Consider the following 19,455-nt stretch of genomic DNA (forward strand, 5'->3'; position numbering starts at 1 on the left):
AGTCTGTTGAATCAACACCTGTGCCTGTGAAAAAAGTTAAGGCTACTGATGTGTGCAAGACTGGATCAACTTTCATAACACGTGAGGAACGACTGTTCATGTTCTTGAGCTCGGAGCTTAGCAAAGCTTGCGGTGTGTTTTTAAATAACATTATTCTTGCTTTTGAGACAGTCAACTGCCACCTGCAAGCACAGGCACCCCAAATACACAAGCTACAGCCTATAGTTCTAAACCTTCTTGAGGACATCCTTTCAAGGTTTGTGAGGCCAGCACTGCTAAAGCAGCACAATGACATCTGTTTGATAGACTACCACAGCAGAAATGTGCAAAAGAATGACCAAGACTTGGTAATTGGACACCAAGCTAAGTGTGTTGTTGAAAAGCTCAAGCCAAGTGACAAAAGGGAATTTTTTGAGGCTGTTAGAAGGTACATGGTTGCTGCATGCGACTACGTGTGCCTCAAATTTACTTTTAGAAATGAGGCTTTGATCAATGCACGTGTTGCGGATATTGAAGCTATGGATAACATGTCATTTAAGAATGTCCTTTTTTTTTGTTGAGCGGTTTCCAGCGTTATTGCCACAAAACGAGCAAGAGACCAGAGATCAAGCTATTAATGCACTGGAAATGGAATTTGTGAAAATGCAGTCTTTCAAAATTCCTACAAATATACTGGAAGAGGAACGGGCCGATGTGCAGTGGAGAAAAATCTCGCTGCTGAAAGGCGAAGATGGACTTATGAAATTCAGTCGCATTGCTCAAGTGATGCTGGGAATCCTTTCAGTATTGCACAGCAATGCTGAATGCGAGCGGCAGATCAGCATTGTGAGGAAGACTCGAACAGAGTTCCCACTTCCGTGTCAGACAAGACACTTGGGCAACTACTTCAGGCAAAATGTCATAGCCGCGCACCGTGTTATGCATAGGTATATTCTGATGAGTTTTTGAAGAGGGCCAAATCTGCCACAACAAAATTGGGTAGTAATGTAACTGCGAGTGACACAGCTAGGACTGTTCTTTGAGCGACAGCTTGGACTAGCATGGCGCTAAGGTTGGACTCCATGTGCAGTTTCTCTGTGCAAAAGAAACATTCTTTTGGCAAAGTGTTAGAGTGGCAGCGGGGAACATTGTTATGCCCAGCAGTGCTTGAAGGACTTTTTGAAAAAGGTGGCTTCAACCACGTCGAAGATTTGGTGGTAATGACCATAGCGGGGTAGGTTGTTGGCGTTTTGCAAAAACTATACCATTATTGTGCCATGATAACTCCATAAAGATTCAATCTTGAGAAAAAGCGTGTGAAAAATTCCATCCCCCATGAACCCCCCCCCCCCCCCACCGGTTGCATCTCCCTAATGCCTGCGCTGCCAACCTGGCAGGTATGCACGATCTGCATTTTGTTTGCTTGACGCCTGCCCTTCCTTAACGCTCATCTATAATACTTAAGCTTCAGTAAATCACATCATAAATATTTGTATTCCATGAAGATGCTGTGTACGAGCTTTTCTTTCTTCAATGTCAGAATCACACACACGTAATGTCTTTGCTACCGAGAAAAAAAATACACACAGTCTTTACTCTCCAATGGAATTTTCACATTATTCCACTTCTAAGTGTCAAAAATCAGCGACAAAAGAAAACAGTGGAATGTGTTGCATGAGACTGTTATCCACAATAAGTGCTGTCGCTTACTAGGCGTCAGTTTTAAAAAGAAATTAAAAATTTGTAAACGCAACTGGTGAAACAATAAAGCTTGCTCTGCTACCATGGCCTCTCTAGCAGATAACACAACTTAGCCCAAAAGCACTACAAAATACCACTTCCCTCTATCCTTGCAACACAAGCCACAGCAGGAAAGTGAAGTCATGGCAACATTTCCCCTTCTGCATGGATGATGATACACAGAGGAAAAATGAGCAAGCAGACCTTTGCTTTCACATGACATTCTAAATTGCAAGAGACTCGTAATGGCAACACATAACAAACACGTCGCCTTTTTGCCAACTTTTGACCGAAGTTAATTTTTTCATGCTTCAAAGACACTTTGAGATATACTGCTTTTTACATATCCATAACTTATGTGGATGTAGCAAAATGTCCTTTTTTTATTCATTGTAAAAAAAAGGTTATGTTTGAAGTGCAACCACATATAAGGGGCAAGTCTTGGGTGAATAAATATTAACATCTTCTCATTAACAGAATATTTTTTTTCTATGTCAGGGCTTAAAACATATTGGGCACTCTTATATTTAGGAAAAAAAATGTGTACACATTTACACACAGATGCATACACGAATAAGTCACAATATGCACACAGCTTATCCCCAATGAAGACTATAGCATTGGATTAAGTTCAAGACACTGCAACACTTGTGTAGGCAATCACTTCTTCTTTCGCTCGGTGGAACATTTTGGACAGAACCACTTTCCCTTGGGTTTGCTTGTGAGGCCAACACAGGTGAAGTGAAACCACTCAATTGGACACTAAAAGAAATAAAATGAACTTGTGAAGTGTGACAGCAAGCTGAAGAATACGTACAGCATGACTTGTCATCAGTTCTCATTTATCTGGTTAAAGGAAAACTAAAGGCAAATAAGACACTATGTCACAGTTAAGGTTTGGTGATTGTGAACATCGAAAACACCAGTATTATATACAGCCATGCTTCAGTAATGAAAAATTCAAATAAACGTAGAACAAGACTTGCATTTTGGAACAAGAGCTTGACAACATACTAAAACCTCAGTACAATCAATCACATGTGCTAGAACATCCCATGACAAAAAATAGTTGTTCCATTGCATTACAAAACCATCTTATTCCTATGAAGAAGAACTTGAAGTTCACTAGAGCAAGTAGTTGCAGAGCAAACACCACATGAAAACAAAAAAAGGCCCGAAGGAGATGCAACACTGTCCTCGAGACTGTCCTTGAGGTTTCCCCCAAGAACAAAAGCTTTTTCTTCGCCAAGCTGTGCTCTACTAAAGCCTCTTACTCCTCAGCACTGGCTGTCTGGCAGCTCACACACAATGAACGGTACATCAGAGGACTATTGTCAGGAGAGGGGGGGATTTCAATAGCACCAATGATATACAGAGCCCAAAAACAGTATTTTCTATTTAACTGAACATCTAATTCGCATCAAACATGCACTGTGAAGTTTCTGCAATGCTATTTCAACAATACACATCAACATTATCTTTTTGCTACCAGTGCCCTTTAAAGTAGACAGATATGGCACATAAAATGAATAAAGAAATGAAATATCATACAAATGCCTACAACTGCAGTGATGCTACTGGCTTAGGCTGCTTTGTAGCAGCTTTTGGAGCAGACGAAAATGCGTTTTGGAGCAGCAAAACTGACTTTCAGAGCAGATATTGCTAGAGTCAATTTTAATACACCTATCGTGTTCACGAATAAATCCGTGAACAGGGGTTGTGTCAAGCCGACGTTCTCACAAGCGGTCTTGTCTTCCTCAGAACAGAACTGTTCTGTTCTAGCTTTGAGGAAGACAAGTCCGCTCGTAAATATGTCGGCCCGACACAACCCCTGTTTACAGATTTTTTAAGCACAATGTCCCAACCCTTCCTGCGTTTTTTTTAATACTGTGTTCATGACACACGAATTATAAAATTCCAATGTGCTGCACGCTATTCAAGCATACTAAAGTAAAAAAGAAAAGATAATATCACTGACATAGAACTTGACCATATTTATTAGACAAAACCAATGATAAAATTTAATACCATAGCGCTTCATTATAACGTGACAGAAGATCAGTTGACTGATAATTTTTTGGAAGCCAGATTTTTCAGACATGCTTGCAAATTCAGACAATTTTACGACAGCATCACAAGCCCTATACACTTCTATGGGTAAAAACATCTGAAATTTTCCATGCTAAAACTCTTCGGCATACGATTTTTTGGGTTTTCAGCCGACATTCCAAGTGTGAAACAGCATTACTTAGAGTCACTACCTTTGCTACGTCTATGACCTTGTAGGCTTAAACAATCTACCGCTCTCAAGAGTTGTTCGGCATTACACTCATGTCGAAAAACCGTCTTTGCCGCAATGCATAAGCGCTAGGGGGTGAAGCAGATAAATAAACGGCTTCGAAGAGGCCGGTATCATCGTGGAGTAACGTGATGTCTAACAGATAAGCACCGGAAATGCTCAAAAGCGTGATAGCGGCAATGCGGCAAGCACGCCAGTAAGACTTAATCACTTTATTATAAGTATCATCAATTAACTGCTTGTTGCTGCCTGTAGCGTACTGCGCGCTTCTTTAGACACGCGCGCGGCCGTCCCCGCTGTCTTTCGGTGCGAATCGGCTAAGTGCGCCACACAGACGCGGTGCCTTCACGATTGAAAGCAGCTCGCCATCACCGCGCCCGTGTTGCGATCAGGAACGGAGTGCACATCAAGAACACTTTTTATGACAAACACGTGCATATGAAAGCGCTTCAATAGGAACAGCGACAGCTGTATAGGCGATGTGCTGCACACAAGTAGGAACGATCGGTCTCGTGTGGCAACAAGTGCTACATGTCGCGGGAGATTTTCATGCAATGGCGCATCTTCTAAGTGCCCACACGCATCGCGGAGGTCCGGACAAGTATTCCTCTATTCTGCCACAGCCTTTATATTACATTGGCGGCGCTTATCAGGCGACGCATACTTGAAAATGGACATCGGCCGGCCCCGATTATATTTACGACAGCCTGAGCGCGCACCTAAATGCCTAATAAGTTTACTCCAGCAGGTATTGAAGCTGTTTCACGCGGGACTAGCGATTTGATTACTTCAGCAAAATAAAAGTTATGAATCTCTTTTTGGTCCATTTCCCGGTCCCTAGAAAGTCCGAAAAGATTGGGCATCCACTTCGCCCTAACCATCCATGGTCTTAACTATAGTCCCTAGAATATACTGGCTAGCCTGCCGTCTCTGCGTCGTCCCCATGCAAGGCCGTGTCCGCGCCACTGATGCATGCGAAGCTGCAGTCTATCGGAGCGTGTTGGTGGCGCATTCGCACAGGCTGCGCAGGGGGAGATCGGTGGCACATCGTGCTTTGTCTTTTATTATTGTACTCCCGGATGAACTATAATTCTGTTTGTTTGAGAGGGTAGAGACTGAATTGTCCTTAACCGACCAAACGTTACATTCAACGCCACTTCTCTTTGGGGCACTGACGTGATCATGGTGGTGGAACCAGCCACTCATTGAACAGGATGCGGTTGTATGAAGAAAAACTAAAGGGCGGAATATTAAATTTATTGTGTATTGAGAAAAGCTTTCATTATAATATAAATACTGTTAACTTGTTTTCACAAACATAAGAACTATTTGTAAGCTCAGTTTTCCCGCTCATACATGAACATTTCTGAGAATGTAAACATCATACCATGTTTATTGAGCTTAGTTTCTAAGTAATACAGATTGGTTCTCAATGTGTCACAGAGAAAAGAAAATGCAATAATATTTTCAGAATGAAAGGGAAAAATTCATCAAACACATTAGTATGCTTCAGTTAAGGTCTTTTTATGTTTTTTATGCACAATTAGCAAACTTCATAATATTTCATTCAAATGACACTATTTACCACCACACAGTATAATGACGCAAGAAATAAGTTGTTCCTCAAAGTTTAACAGCTGGACATTTACACAAAATGCAATCAGAAGCATGCCCCTCATGTTCCATCAGAAGCATATTACTGCTGTCGTGATTTGTGTTGTTGTTTGTATTTTCTACCTTCTTCGCCATATGCGTTCCTTCTTTAAAACAGTTGAAGGCTGCAGGAATGAACGCGAAATAGGTGCGAAGTGAGCATTATTTGCGCGAACGGTGGATGCTAATTTCAATCTCTCCTGTCACACAAACACAGAAAAGATAAATGTACAACTGCATGCACAAGCTTTTTTTTTTCTTTTTCACTGTTTCACGTGCTCACAAAAGACACATTCTTGACACAATTAAAAAACGTTTAACAAGATGTGCCATTCCGTGTTATCCATTGGCCGCTGGCCCATCTCACTTGTCTTGCACTGCAATTATTTCTTTGCTTTGCTACGTTTGGTTTTACTGACGTATAGGGACCGCTTAATTCATGCTCTATGCCCCTAACAAAATACTTGACATTTTTTTCGTTTTCTGAAAAATGAACATACGTAACGGACTCGCCCTGCATTTCGCCTTTCATTTAGTTTGGCTTATCGCGTTTAGGTTCCGGTAGGAGTTTCCATTTCGCAAGCGCGCATGTCATCATTAAATAATTAAAGAAGGTAGACACACATAATAAAAAGATATACGAGAGCTAAACCACTGAGAAAGAGCCTAAGGTGTTTCTCCAACAAGGGACGGCAACAACAGTTTTGCGTGAAAAAGCTGAAATGAGATAGTTTATTTACTGTTAGTCCAGATTGGAAGCCGAGTAAGAAGTGAAAAGGTGGGTACCCAAGGCGTAAACACCACCACTAATTTGTACTCAATGTCACCATTTGTAATAAGAAGCAAAGCACAACTTTGACCTGGCCAAAGCACAAACAGCTGCGCGAGCCCGTCCATAGGCGCGACTCACGGGAGGGGCGTCTGCTCAAGAAACTCCAATAGCGTACAGAACCACCATCGTATCCATCACCAAGCGGCGGCGGCGGAGACGGCACACTAGCCAGAATATTCTAGGGACCATAGTCCCGACAGTGACATTCGGCCCAGTTTGGCTTGGCATGGGTTACGTCTTACGCAAGTGCATCGCGATGTCATTCTCCGGGAGAACCTCAAGTAGTTTTGTTTCTGAAAGTCAGAGCATGCCCTTGGGCGCAGGTTGGGGGCAGACTCGCCAAATTTGAGGAAATATAGGAGTGTGTCGCAGCCAGGGGGATTCGGCGCCGTTTGGCGCAACAGTAGCATCACTCTACAAGGGAACATTTTTTCTCTGCTCAGTTATGATGGCTCATAGTTATGATGACTCCAACCATTCCAAGTTACTAACCTATTCAGTAACCAGCTCAGCACATTTAAAGGCAGCTGCTTTACCCCCTTCTGATGAGAAATCCTAAAAAATATTTCACGAAAAGCTGCGTTTTTCCCACGCAATACAGAGTAGTGCCTGTTCCACTGTCTAATATCCTTTAAAGGGGTCCTGCAACACTTTTCGAGCATTGTCAGAAAATGCTGCCGATCGGTAGTCGAGAAACCTGAAAACATGTGAGCCAATTACTAAAGAGCAGCATGCGGCTTGCTATTCACAATAAATTCTCAGTGAGCTAAAAATTGGTTTTCCTTCTCTCGCCAAATGACTCTACAGCGCAGAAATCATTTGTCAAAGCCATCGTATATCAGCCATTGGTTGATATGAGCAGGGCCCGCTCGGTCGTTATTGGGGCCACCGCAGGAGGCCACGAGTTGTCCACCCATGTACGTGCAATTGCACTGAAAAACCGCATATATGAACTCAGAGGTAACGAAACGTACTCACAGGTACGGATGAACACAAATAAGCATCCCTGTTACTTCGCTGTGTCTGAAAAGCGTGCACATTTTGCAAACGGAGACTGTGCAGCAATTGCAGTCACCTTTGTGAGCCCACATATTATAACAGAATCGTTGACATGAAAGCCCAAGTTGTACGATTGTCCCAAAATGGGATAAGGAAGCGCACGCATAAGCGTCTCCTTTCCCTGGGTGTCAAAGTACGCATGAAAGATGAGACCTTGCGCCGCCGCGTCATGACGATCTGGCAACACAGGCTCATTGCACTATCTTGCTGGTAATGCTGAAAACACGATAGTAGTTCCCCCGAGATACCCATCGCCAGCGGTAAATGGTAGACATAAATAGCTTGCCGCTTGCACGTCGAAGGAAGTGTTTCTTCGTGGCTCAATGGCTAATGCCTCAAGCTCACAATTCCGAGGCCAGATGTTTGATTACCCCCACTAGAGTTTTTTTCTGGATTATTTTTTTTTTCGTGTTTTCATATATATAGATACGTATACAGTGAATGACGGCAACGCCAACGGCAAAATTTATCTGACAGTGTCCAAACAATTGCTATCACAATAAAAAAGTGCTAAAGGTCATGAGGCATGCGTGACGTATTTTCTTTCCCCATGTCATCCCTCTGCTTAGCTTCCAGTTCTTTTGTCAGGATGAGTGAATAGAGAATGCAATTGCACCGTGCGACAAATCTTCGTAACTCCGCTTGTACTGGACATATCCTAAACAACCTTGCAGCGGAGAATTTATGAGGCAATAAGCTCCTTTGGTGAATCCATTCTATGGCTACTTCAAAAGTGTCACCGTACCAAAACGCACCCTATTCAACACTGCTTTTGCTTTGTTTTGTAACCTTACTTTTGCTATGTACTTTTTCTATATTTCTATTTTGCTACACGTTCTGTTAGGATATGAGCAATCTTTCCTCTGTTTTACATTCAGCGTTGACGCATCATTCGTCCTGATTGATATGTGGGGCTTGACGTCCCAAAACCACCATATGATTATGAGAGACGCCATAGTGGACGACTCCGGAAATTTCGACCACCTGGGCTTATTTAAAGTGCACTCAAATCTGAACACATGAGCCTACAGCATTATTGCCTCCATCGAAAATGCAGCCGTCGCAGCTGGCATTAGATCCCCCGACCTGCGTGTCAGCAGCTGATAACCACCACAGCGGGGCGCATCATTCGTCCTGTCTTTTAGGTTCTTTCCACAGTCACCTTTCTTCAGACCGATGGTGGAGCTGTAGTCACATGAACAATATCTGCATTCCTTGATGAGGCAACAAAATAAGTTTTAAACAGCAAATGAAACAGCCAGGCTATGTTAATGTTTACCTAAGGACAAAGGTGTCCAAGTTCGCAGAGTTAAACAGCAAAACATTTTCCGATGCCTAGGCAACCTTGATTGGCTGCTGCCACAACCTCTTGATTTCTTTTGATTTCAATGCGTTTGTCACATTCTCTTCAACCAGCGCACCTCTGCTGAAAAGTGTGCTTCCCGACTCACTTGTTTAAAATGTTTTCTCGAAGGAACATAATTGTTTCATTTTGTGGAGAATGTACAACAAGCAGCATGTGTATACAAGCATGGCAGTTCTGGAAAAGGGTTAGTGCCAGCAAGGGCAGACCACATTATAGCTAGTCTTGATCTATCAGCAGTAACTGTAAGTGGTCTGTGCTGCGCTAATGAACAGTAGGGGCATCAAGAACGAAACCTTTGAAAACAATGATTCAATGTCAACTAAGTGGTGTTGGACTTTTATCTCTCCCCAACGTAATAATAAACTTCTCCCCATCACTGACGTGCATTCTCCTCTATCTCTCCTCAGACAGCCACATGAAGCTAGTGAGCTCAAAGATCTTTCCAATAGCTGTGGAACATTTCTGAGTTGCATCAGGAATGAAGCTAGTGTATGATATATAGCTTGTGACCAACTAGTATTCCTTTTTTAGCTTTCCTGGCTGATTCGATAATGGTATCAAAACCAAAATTGGTATGGCATAACAAGACTCTATGACGAGCATAACTGACTAGTCATAACATGAAAATCGTGACATGTATGTCATGATACATTTCATGGTCTTGCTGCTCTTGAGGTGGTTTTGTTCACATGACGTGTTGCAAAGCTGGTATGGTATGACATGACTGCTTGGCGAACGCAAGCAACAGACCGTAACATGAAAATAATGTCATGCATGTCATGTAACAATATGACTACATGTTACGCTCACGATGAGCTTGTGGCCGTTTCGCTAGCTCCACATATACCAAATTTGGTATAACGTGACGTGACTAAACGGTGCAGGTATAGGACACGTCCAAACGTGATATCATGACATGCGTGTCATGTAAAACATGACTACATGCTGCACTCATAGCGCGCTCGTGGCCGTTTCGCTAGCTCCACATATACCATATTTGGTATCGGGTGAGACATGGATAAAAGACGAAGGTAAATGACATATCCAACATGATAATCATGATATGCATGTCATGTAAAACATGACTATATGATACACTCATAGCGCGCTCACGGCTGTTTCGCTAGCTTTTCATGTACCATGTTTAATATCCCGTGGCGTGAATAGACAACGAAAGTAAATGACACGTCTAAACATAATAATTATGATGTGTGTCATGTAAATCATGACTACATGCCACGCTCATAGCGTGCTCGCACGGTTTCGTTAGCTCCACATATACCGAATTCGGTATCAGGTGACGCGAGTAGACGACAGAGGTAAGTGTCTCGTCCAAACACGATAATCGTGACATGGAAGTCATGTACAGTGTAATTTACGACCACCTCGTAACGTTGTGCTGATTTTAAAGTGACACTCAGCCTTCCTAATTCATGCTTTGCATATTATCAATTGGCACTGTATGTGGGATCTGCCATTTTTGTCCCATGTGCGTTATGTGTAACAAAAGCATTACGGGCATAGCTCTCCTGTAGCTCAAGGCAAAACTATCGGAGCACCGGCCGCTGCTTGTTCGTGACGGCCTTCTATACAAGACAAGCTATTCGACTAAAGGCGCACGCTTTCTTTTAGTCGTACCACAGAGCCTACAATTTGACATACTGAAAGCCATGCACGACGATGCGACAGCTGGTCATCTGGGGTTCATTAGAACTTTGAATAGGACACAAGCGCTTTTACTGGCCCAGAATGCGGGACACAGTCAGCACTAAGTCGCAAGTTGCGAACAGTGCCAACGCTACAAGCTCTCTTTGACTCCTCCGCCAGGACTTCTCCATCCACTGCCACCTCCTCATCTACCATTTGATCAAGTTGGCATAGACTTTTTGGGCCCATTTCTATGCTCGTCTAACAACAATCGATGGGTGATAGTATGCGTCGACCATCCGAGTCGTTACACAGAAACTGCGGCGATAACGTCTTTGGCAGCGGCGTGAATGGCCACGTTTTTGCTTAGATTCGTCATTCTACGGCATGGCCCTCCCAGAGTGATCATTACTGATCATGGTCGTCAGTTTGTTGCGGACGCCATTGAAGAACTGGTTTGTCTGTGCAATACACAGTTCCGTCATTCATCCCCTAATCACCCTCAGACGAATGGGCTAATAGAACGTACGAACAGAACTCTGACTAACATGTTGGCCATGTATGTATCATCTGACCACAAGGACTGGGATGATTTCTCCCCTTAATTACCTATGCGTATAACATGGCCATACATGAGACAACCAATTACAATCCTTTTTACCTCTTTTACGCACGTTTGCCGTTAAGCTGCATAGATATGTAGTGCAATCATCACCATCATCATTTCTTGATCACTGTGCCGCGCCTCTCGCGTAGCTGATGCTAGCTCGAGCTGCGCGAGGATTAGAACAAGCTAGCGCACTTGGCGTGTAGGACGTGAACAGCCACGGCGGCTCCGCTTCAGGCGTGGAATAAAGTGGCGAGATCGGCATGGCCGCGTGAGCTGCCTTCGACGCTGTCTCATGTCTCTCTTTTCTCACCGCTAAAGTGGTGACCCGGAGAACACGCCCTTCACCGAACGGCCTGCTGCCATGCCTCCGCAACTCTGCCTTCCAGTTCCGCCGTTTCACCCGGTCTACTCATGAGCGTGGTTTATGCGGCTCAATGCCATTCTTGAGTCAATGACATCAAGGCACAGCCGATGTTGCACGCTGTCCTGCTGGACGCCCTCCCGGTTGAGCTGTGATATCTAGCCGCCGAGTCGTCCTTCAGCCCGCGACCCTTCGACGACCTCTGCGCTGCGGTGCTCGCCTGCTACGGTGAACAATGAAACCTACCGCCCACTTCCGGGGAGCTGCGAGTTCCAGGTTTCCCTCCACCCCAGGGAGTGGTACCAGACGGCCCGCAGCCCTACCTCGACCAAGGCTTCACTTCCCTGGCTACATCTCCTACAACCTCTCGTCCGCCGGCCATTGGCAACGCCAGTCCCGCGTCCGAGTGCCCGTCTAACGACATAAGGACATTAGTTTTACATGCGACCAGTCAGCCACGAGGTACGCGTTTTCAACGTCCTCAGCCGACGATACTGTATGCATGCTCACCACTCGCTCGTCTTGGCCGACCTCAATGGCTCTCAACACCTCTGATGCGTCAAGCTCCAGGACAGCAATAACCCCGAACGCCCCGGAATCTACCACGACTACGGGCATTGTCACGCCCGCTATTCACCTCCCGGTTGCGGAACCTTCACCATCCCCAATGTCCGAAGGGGACACTCTACCAGCCTCAACGCTCTGCGCATCTTGCCAGCAACGACCAGCATCGTCATCGCAGTCTCCTGCAGCAGAAGTTAAAGCCACTAGCCATCAACCACGGCCAAACTTCCAAGACGCTGCGACTATGACTGATGCACTTGAGGACGACGTGCCTGGTCCGCTTCCGACAGGGCTCACCAGGCATACCACGCCTGCGGTGGAGCAATCTAGAAGGTGTTGGCTAGAGGCAGCCATAAATTATGCAGACCTGCACGCCAACGCTGTGCACGGACTACTGCAGGTCATTACACGAGCACAGGTGTCCCGTCCAACCCTCCGGCCGTGCCCACGCTGACTGGGTTACACCACCACCATTTTCCGGAGCCTTTGACGCCGAACGGCAACAACCAAATGCGTGTCCACAACGCCGACTCGTGTGTCACAACCGCGACGATGCCCACACCTCATACATGTCTACCACCCGTGACACTACATCGACGACAACAACGTGCTTGGCATCACGCATCGTGGCACCTTTTGAGCCGCAGTGACGAGTTGCAGTCACGGCCCTGAAGATTGCGCAAGCACCCACTCGACCTGTCCGACGTAATGTCCCACCACTTGTTGTGAACCCGACTACCCACCGTGCACGTGACGCTGTTGTTCGTACACGTTCCTGCGTCCATAAGCACGTCTATCCATACCAGTACATCGAACGCCGCACGATTTTGAGGTCTGTGTTACGTCGACCCCAACGTCGAAACCCGCAGTGCCGACCCTCTGCCGACGTTAGCAGCATGACCTTGCGACACACGGTTCATTCTCGGTCTGTCTCACCAGGTCATCGTGAGACCCACTTGTATGCGACCACAGCGACCCGGCGCTTCCTTCTTTGTCCCTTGCGCTTCTCCCAGAGTCGCCCACCGGAGACCCGCTGCTTACCGTTGGCCCATCAACGTTGACAACCTGGACTTCCCAAATGAACACTGTATAGATTGTCATTCATGTATACAGCATTTGTCGCTCTCTTTCTTTTTACATATGCTTTCAAATTGCGCAAAGCACTAGGGGGGAGCCCTGTAGTTCCATCATCACCATCATCATTTCTTAATCACTGCGCCGCACGTCTCGCGCAGCTGATGCTAGCTCGAGCTGCGCGAGGATTAGAACAAGCTAGCGCACTTGGCGTGTCGGACGTGGACAGCCACCGTGGCTCCGCTTCAGGCGTGGAATAAAGTGGTGAGATCAGCACGGCTGCGTCGGCCGCCTTCGACGACGTCTCACGTCTCTCTTCTCTCGCCGCTAAAGGTACTATTCTATCATCTGACTTCCATAGTGACTATTCAGTCTCCAAGACACTCTGCCTAGCCGAAGAAGCCCGGCGAATTGCTCGTCTTCGTACTGTGGCTTCACAACACCGATCGAAGGAAAGCTATGACAGCCACCATTAGTATGTCGCATCCTGCAAAAGAGACTGTGTGATTGTGGACGCCACAATGTAAACGGGGCCTATGCGAGAAGCTTTTACCCCAGTGCACTGGCCCATTTGTCATTGTTCATCACTTGAGCAATTTGACATACGTAATAGCACAACTGACATCAGCTGGCCGTCGGTCAAACTGGATCCAGTTGATACATGTCGCTTGCCTTAAACATTATCGGTTAAAGTCGAAGGGTGTTTATTAGCAGGGCGAGGTTGATGCAGATACCGACGCCATTTAATAATGCCGTCGGTACCTGCAACAATTCATTTGAAAGTTCGAATATTCGCACACACCTAAAAATAATCTCCAGTGTCGTATGGGTGGTTTTGATTGTGATCAGGGCTGAGCCTGATTAGACTCGATTCGGATCAGTCGCTGCTTAATGGTCATATTTAATCCAAATCAGGCTCGATTGGCATCAAGGCAGCTGCAATCTGGCTCCACAATCGTGATTTGACTGACTTCCATGCCTAACATGATCCGGATAACGCTGTCCCTTGCAGCAGCAATGAAATTGTTATCCTGCTGAGAAGGTACCAAAAGTGCCTGTCTGACACCGAAATTCCTTCACCCAGCAGGACATGAAGCTTAATTTTAGCCCAAACAAATGAATTGTACGCTTACAAATATGCATAAGAAGAAAATGCGAAACTTACATCAGGGTTGTCGCACCCAATCATCTCCCCATAGGAGACCTGGTGACACAGGCAATAGGTGGGCTCATTTGGATCTACAGGCATGTCAAGCACATCAGATGGATGTGATATACTGATGGACTGCAGCAGGGGAACATCTGTTGGTCTGCAAGGCAACATTAGAGAGAGAGAGAGAGAAATAACTTTATTGGGTTGAAAAAGAAGGGGTTTAGGAGCTAGATGGGTGGGGCCCCATGTCCAAGGCTCCACTGGCTTGCGCCGCCTGCCGGACGTGGTCCAGGAGTGCTAGTTGCACCTCCGGGTCCGAGCTAGCGAGGAGTGCCTCCCATTGCTCCCAAGAGTTTTCCATTCTATACATACGCTGTAAGCGATCAAGTTCATTTGGCCGTTTAGCACAACTCCACGAGATATGGTAAAGGGTCGGTGGCGAGTCGCGACACCATGGACAATCGCGCCCATACAAAGTTGGATGAATTTTGTGCAGTCGTAATAAATTTGGATAAACTCCCGTTTGAATTTTACGGAGGTCTATGGCGTCTTCCCCTTTAAGAGATTTGTGGGGGGCGCCATATTTCTGCCGCGTGTATCGCTGGTGAGCAAGAAGCTCTCGCGGAGCCATCCGAGCCGGGTCGTTTTCCTCCTCCTCGCGAAAGCCGTCGTTGCTGGGTGGTGGCAACAGCGAAAAAGGCTGCTGCTCCGCTCGGTTCGTGAGCGCTCGAGCTAGAGCGTCCGCCCTCTCGTTACCCTCTAGGCCTGCATGTCCAGGGCACCAGACCAACCTATAAGTGTTGCTCAATTCGCCGCCTAAAAATTTGCAAATGTTTAATGGGAGGCGGCCTTTCGTGAATAGCCGGCACGCCTCTTGCGAATCTGAGAGTATGGTGATGTACGTCTGGCCGTCGCTGCGCTCTCGACTTTTAATCGCCAATGCGATGGCGAAACACTCGGCCTTGGTGATCGATGTAGTGTTCAGTGATGCGCTGGACGCCATGCTTCTCGTGTCACTGCTTACCATTGTGACGACGCAGCGCTTCCAGTTATACCTGGAAGCGTCAACGTATAGCACGTTCTCATTGCCTCTAACTAATTTTCTGATCCATTTTACACGCTCCTCTCGCCTTTCGTGATGCCGCTCCTTGGTCATGTTCCTGGGGATAGGGGCGATCGAAATATGTCGTCGGACTGGGTCTGGTACGTCCACCAGCTCCTCGTCCAAGTTTTGGGGTTGGGGTGTTATACCCGCCCTCATCAGTATCTCTCTTCCCGACTTCGTCTGGCTGAGGCGGTTGCGCTGAGAGATCAATGTTGCTGCTTTCAGTTCAGCGTACGTGTTATGCAGGCCGATCTCGAGAAGCCTCTGTGTCGGAGTGCTTATCGGTAAGCCTAATGCTGCCTTGTAAGCCCCTCTGATGATAGAATCTACTTGCTCTTCCTCGCTCTTGTTCAGCGTGTGGAAAGGCAAGCTGTATGTCAATTTGCTCATTACGAGCGCCTGCACTAATCGGACAGTATCACTTTCTTTCATGCCTTTTTTGTGGAAGGTGATCCTCTGAATCATTCTAGCCACTTGTTTAGTTGCTGATTTAAGAAGACCGATAGTGTGATTTGCCCTACCGTTGCTTTGAACCCAGAAACCCAGAATCCGGGCGACGGTGACTTCTTTAATTTTCTGCTTTTCGATTTCAATTTCTATTCTTCCGTTACTTTTGTAGCGTTTGCTGTGTATTCTGATCACCTCCGATTTTTCGGGTGCGCAGCTGAGACCACTGGTTCTGGCAAAGTTTTCGACAGCCAGTGCCGCCTCTTGCAGAGTCTGCTCTTTGCTGGCCAGGGACCCCCTTGTGGCCCACAGAGTAATGTCGTCCGCGTAGAGGGTATAACCTAGCTGTGGTACACAATCCAAGGCCCGAGCGAGTCGACGCATGGCGATATTAAACAACAGAGGAGATATTATGGCTCCTTGAGGCGTTCCCTTGTTTGGCATTCGGAATGGCTCAGACCTAACGCTTGAGATACCAATTGTCGCCTCCCGATCGGTGAGAAAATCTTTTATATAGTTATATATCTTTTCCCCGCAACCAATTATATTTAGCTCTGAGAGTATAGCTTCATGAGAGATATTGTCAAAAGCTCCCTTTAAGTCTAGAGCAAGCAGCAAATGCTCTCCACCTTTGGGAACACCCTTGAGTACCTCTTCTTGTATCAGGAGGAAAGCGTCCTGTGTTGAGAGACCACTGCGGAAGCCCAGCATGGTGGCCGGAAACAGCCCCCTGTCCTCTATGAAATTCTGAAGTCTGGTCTGAACGACCCGTTCGAAAAGCTTCCCCATACATGACGTAAGTGATATAGGTCTGAGCGCCTGCAGGGAGGGCTTTTTTCCGGGTTTCGGAATGGTTATAATTTTGGCCGTTTTCCATTCTGCAGGGACCTTTGCTTTGAGCCAATAGTGTTCATTGAATTGTTTTGTCATGCCTTCGATGGCTTTGTCGCTAAGGTTTCTTATCATAGCATTCGTAATTTGGTCTTCACCGGGGGCTGTGTTCCTCTTGGCTGCCTGAGCTGCCGCAAAGACCTCCTCCTTTGTTATCGGCTCGTCTAGTTTCTCATTTCTAGCTCCACTGTAACTCATGTGATTAGCCGAGTTACTTGGTGGACTATCGCCAATATATCTCTCCTTAAGGGCTTTCACGAGATCGTCGTCCGTGCCCGGAAATGTTTCTGCGATTTTCTGCAGTGTTCTGCTTGTCGTGGATTTGGACTTGTCTGGATCAAGAATATTTCTTAGGATGGACCAAGTTTTCGCGGTGCTCAGTGTGTTCTGAAGCGAACTGCAGAACTTGACCCATCCCTCGGTAGCCAATTTGCTGGCATAGTCGTTTGCTTCCTCTGCAAGAGCAGCGATCCTACGCAGTAGTGTCCTATTCAGGCGTTGACGTTTCCAACGCTTTAGCAGGCTGCGCCTGCTCTCCCATAGGTGTAGCAGACGGCTGTCTACTGCTGGCGTCTCTACGGTTCTGGCTATTTTCTTCGTAGTGATGGCGTGTACCGACTTTATGTACTCCGACCATGCCTCTATTGAGTTCGGTACAGAGTCTGGTGGAGGATCTCGTTTCCTAAACTCAGTCCAATCTGTGATCGCCACGTCGCCTATCAATCTACGCATTTTGGGTGTCGATATGGAGACGCTTATAATGTAATGGTCGCTTCCTAGATTTTCCTCCAGGTTTGTCCAGGATGCGTCTTTGAGGTTGAAGGTGAAAGTGAGGTCCGGGAACGTGTCTCTACATACGCTGTTGCCCACTCTCGTGGGCGCAATTGGGAGAGTTATTAAACTCAGGCCCAGCCTGGACGCAGCATGTTCGAGACGCGTTCCCTTCGGCGAGTCTTTTGGGTAACCCCATGTGGTGCTGGGTGCGTTAAAATCACCCAAAACCAATAGGCGGTCCTTGTTGCCTGCGATTTTAACCGTCTCAGCAAGGAGCTCATTGAAGTCTTCGCCTTTGTCTTTTGGAGGACTGTATAGGTTGACTATTATAGTCTTCGCTTTGCCTCTCTTTTGGGGCAATAAACTGATAATTTGGTGATTGATCTGTAGCGTTCCTATGTACTCATCTGTTGCCGCAATCATCTTGCTCACCAGCGTCGCTACGCGGGGATAGTTTGGGTTCTGAAAAATATAATAACCCTGAAGCTTCACTATTTTGGCACCAATTTCTTGCAAGCATATAACGTCGGGTTTAATTGGTGCCGCATTGATATAACTCTGGAGTGCTGCGGCGCGTTTGTGAAAAGTGCGACAATTCCACTGCCAGATCTCTAGTCGTTCCACACTTCTCAGGTTATTTTTGGCCATGATGCATGGGTGCTTCCGCGTCGTCGCGATTCCCCTTAGATTGTTTGCTATTTCTAGCGGAGGTCGAGCGAGAGCGCTTGTTTATCGCCCTTTGCAAGCTGCTAACAGCGTCATTCACGTACTGCCTTTGAGTTTTTAATTCCTCGCAGACGAAAGATTTTATCTCATTCATGAAATCGACTAGCAGTTTATTAACGTTAGCTATACCTTCCCTGTTTTTGTGCAACATTAGATGCACTCAGCAAAATGGGACGAGGTTGCTCCATAGATGGATGACTCAATAGTAAATGAAAGCATTCATGGTGGTAGCTAACACTTCACTGTTAGAATAAAAAATTAAGAAAGGAAAAAGATATACAGTAAAACCAACCCTTATTTCGAAATCCCGCTTAATGAGAAAGATTTCCGCGGTCCCGTATTTTGCAACGTAAGTTTGAGTGGATAATTTAAAGCAGCGGCTGGCACCAGCTTGGTTAATCCGAAAACTATGGCTGCTATGTGCCAGTTCCAGATCCTGATTTCACAGCGAATCCGCGGAAACGACAGCCATTAATTGCCACAAGGCAATGCAACGTATCCATACTAATGAGTGGAAGCTGAAGCACCTCAGTTTCACTACTTCCAGCGCAAAAAAAAAAAAAAGGAGAAAAACAGTGTCGTAGTCGACCAGAACATGCACCTGCAGAAAATGAGTTTTGCTTCACTGCAACACAGTGGTGACACGCGGGCACCACTGTGTTTCTCGCAACGTGAGTGGATTATGGTTTACCCATTCACTCTGGGATTGTAAAGAATAAAGGACAGTTTGGCGGAAATTGCGATGTATACGAACCTCCGCCTGTTGGTTGCTCCAGCAATTTTTGTCTTTGCACAGCTGGCGGAGTTCATGCCAGCAACACCTACTTCGAAAACTAAGCTCGAAGGTTTCAAAGATGATTTATTTCCAGCCAAAACACATTGTGAGCTTCGTCATTCTGGCCATGATTAAATTCATAATTACATTAGAAAGAATGTGCAAATGGTCGCATCATGACAAGCTGACGCAGCGAGGAGCAGGCGACATGCTGCCTGCGTGTCACTACTTTGTTTCAGTGAAAATATCTTGTTTTCAGCAGGCGCACATTTCAGTCACGACCGCGTTTTCTTTTTTTTTTTTTTTGTGGCAGCAGCAAGGCCCATTTTTCCTACATGTTTGCGGCAAAATAAAGACCAGGTATTGCTCGAAAACATAACCTTTGGAGCCACAAATTAGC

General features: G+C 46.1%; 1 protein-coding gene across 2 annotated transcripts in view; it reads right to left on the reverse strand.

The window, feature by feature from the left end:
* Positions 1-1,539: 1,539 nt before the first annotated feature.
* LOC142790267 (inhibitor of growth protein 5-like) overlaps positions 1,540-19,455 on the reverse strand; it is an 85,075-nt gene continuing 67,159 nt past the window's right edge. For both annotated transcript variants that reach the window (XM_075885226.1, XM_075885225.1), the window contains exons 5-6: positions 14,350-14,494; positions 1,540-2,481 (exon numbers count right to left, since the gene is read on the reverse strand). In XM_075885226.1, the coding sequence (XP_075741341.1) occupies positions 2,380-2,481; positions 14,350-14,494 (247 nt within the window). In that variant the 3' untranslated portion in view covers positions 1,540-2,379. The remainder of the gene's footprint in view (positions 2,482-14,349; positions 14,495-19,455) is intronic.

The sequence above is a fragment of the Rhipicephalus microplus genome, unplaced genomic scaffold (assembly GCF_043290135.1).
Source record: "Rhipicephalus microplus isolate Deutch F79 unplaced genomic scaffold, USDA_Rmic scaffold_90, whole genome shotgun sequence".
Taxonomy (NCBI): Eukaryota; Metazoa; Arthropoda; class Arachnida; order Ixodida; family Ixodidae; genus Rhipicephalus; species Rhipicephalus microplus.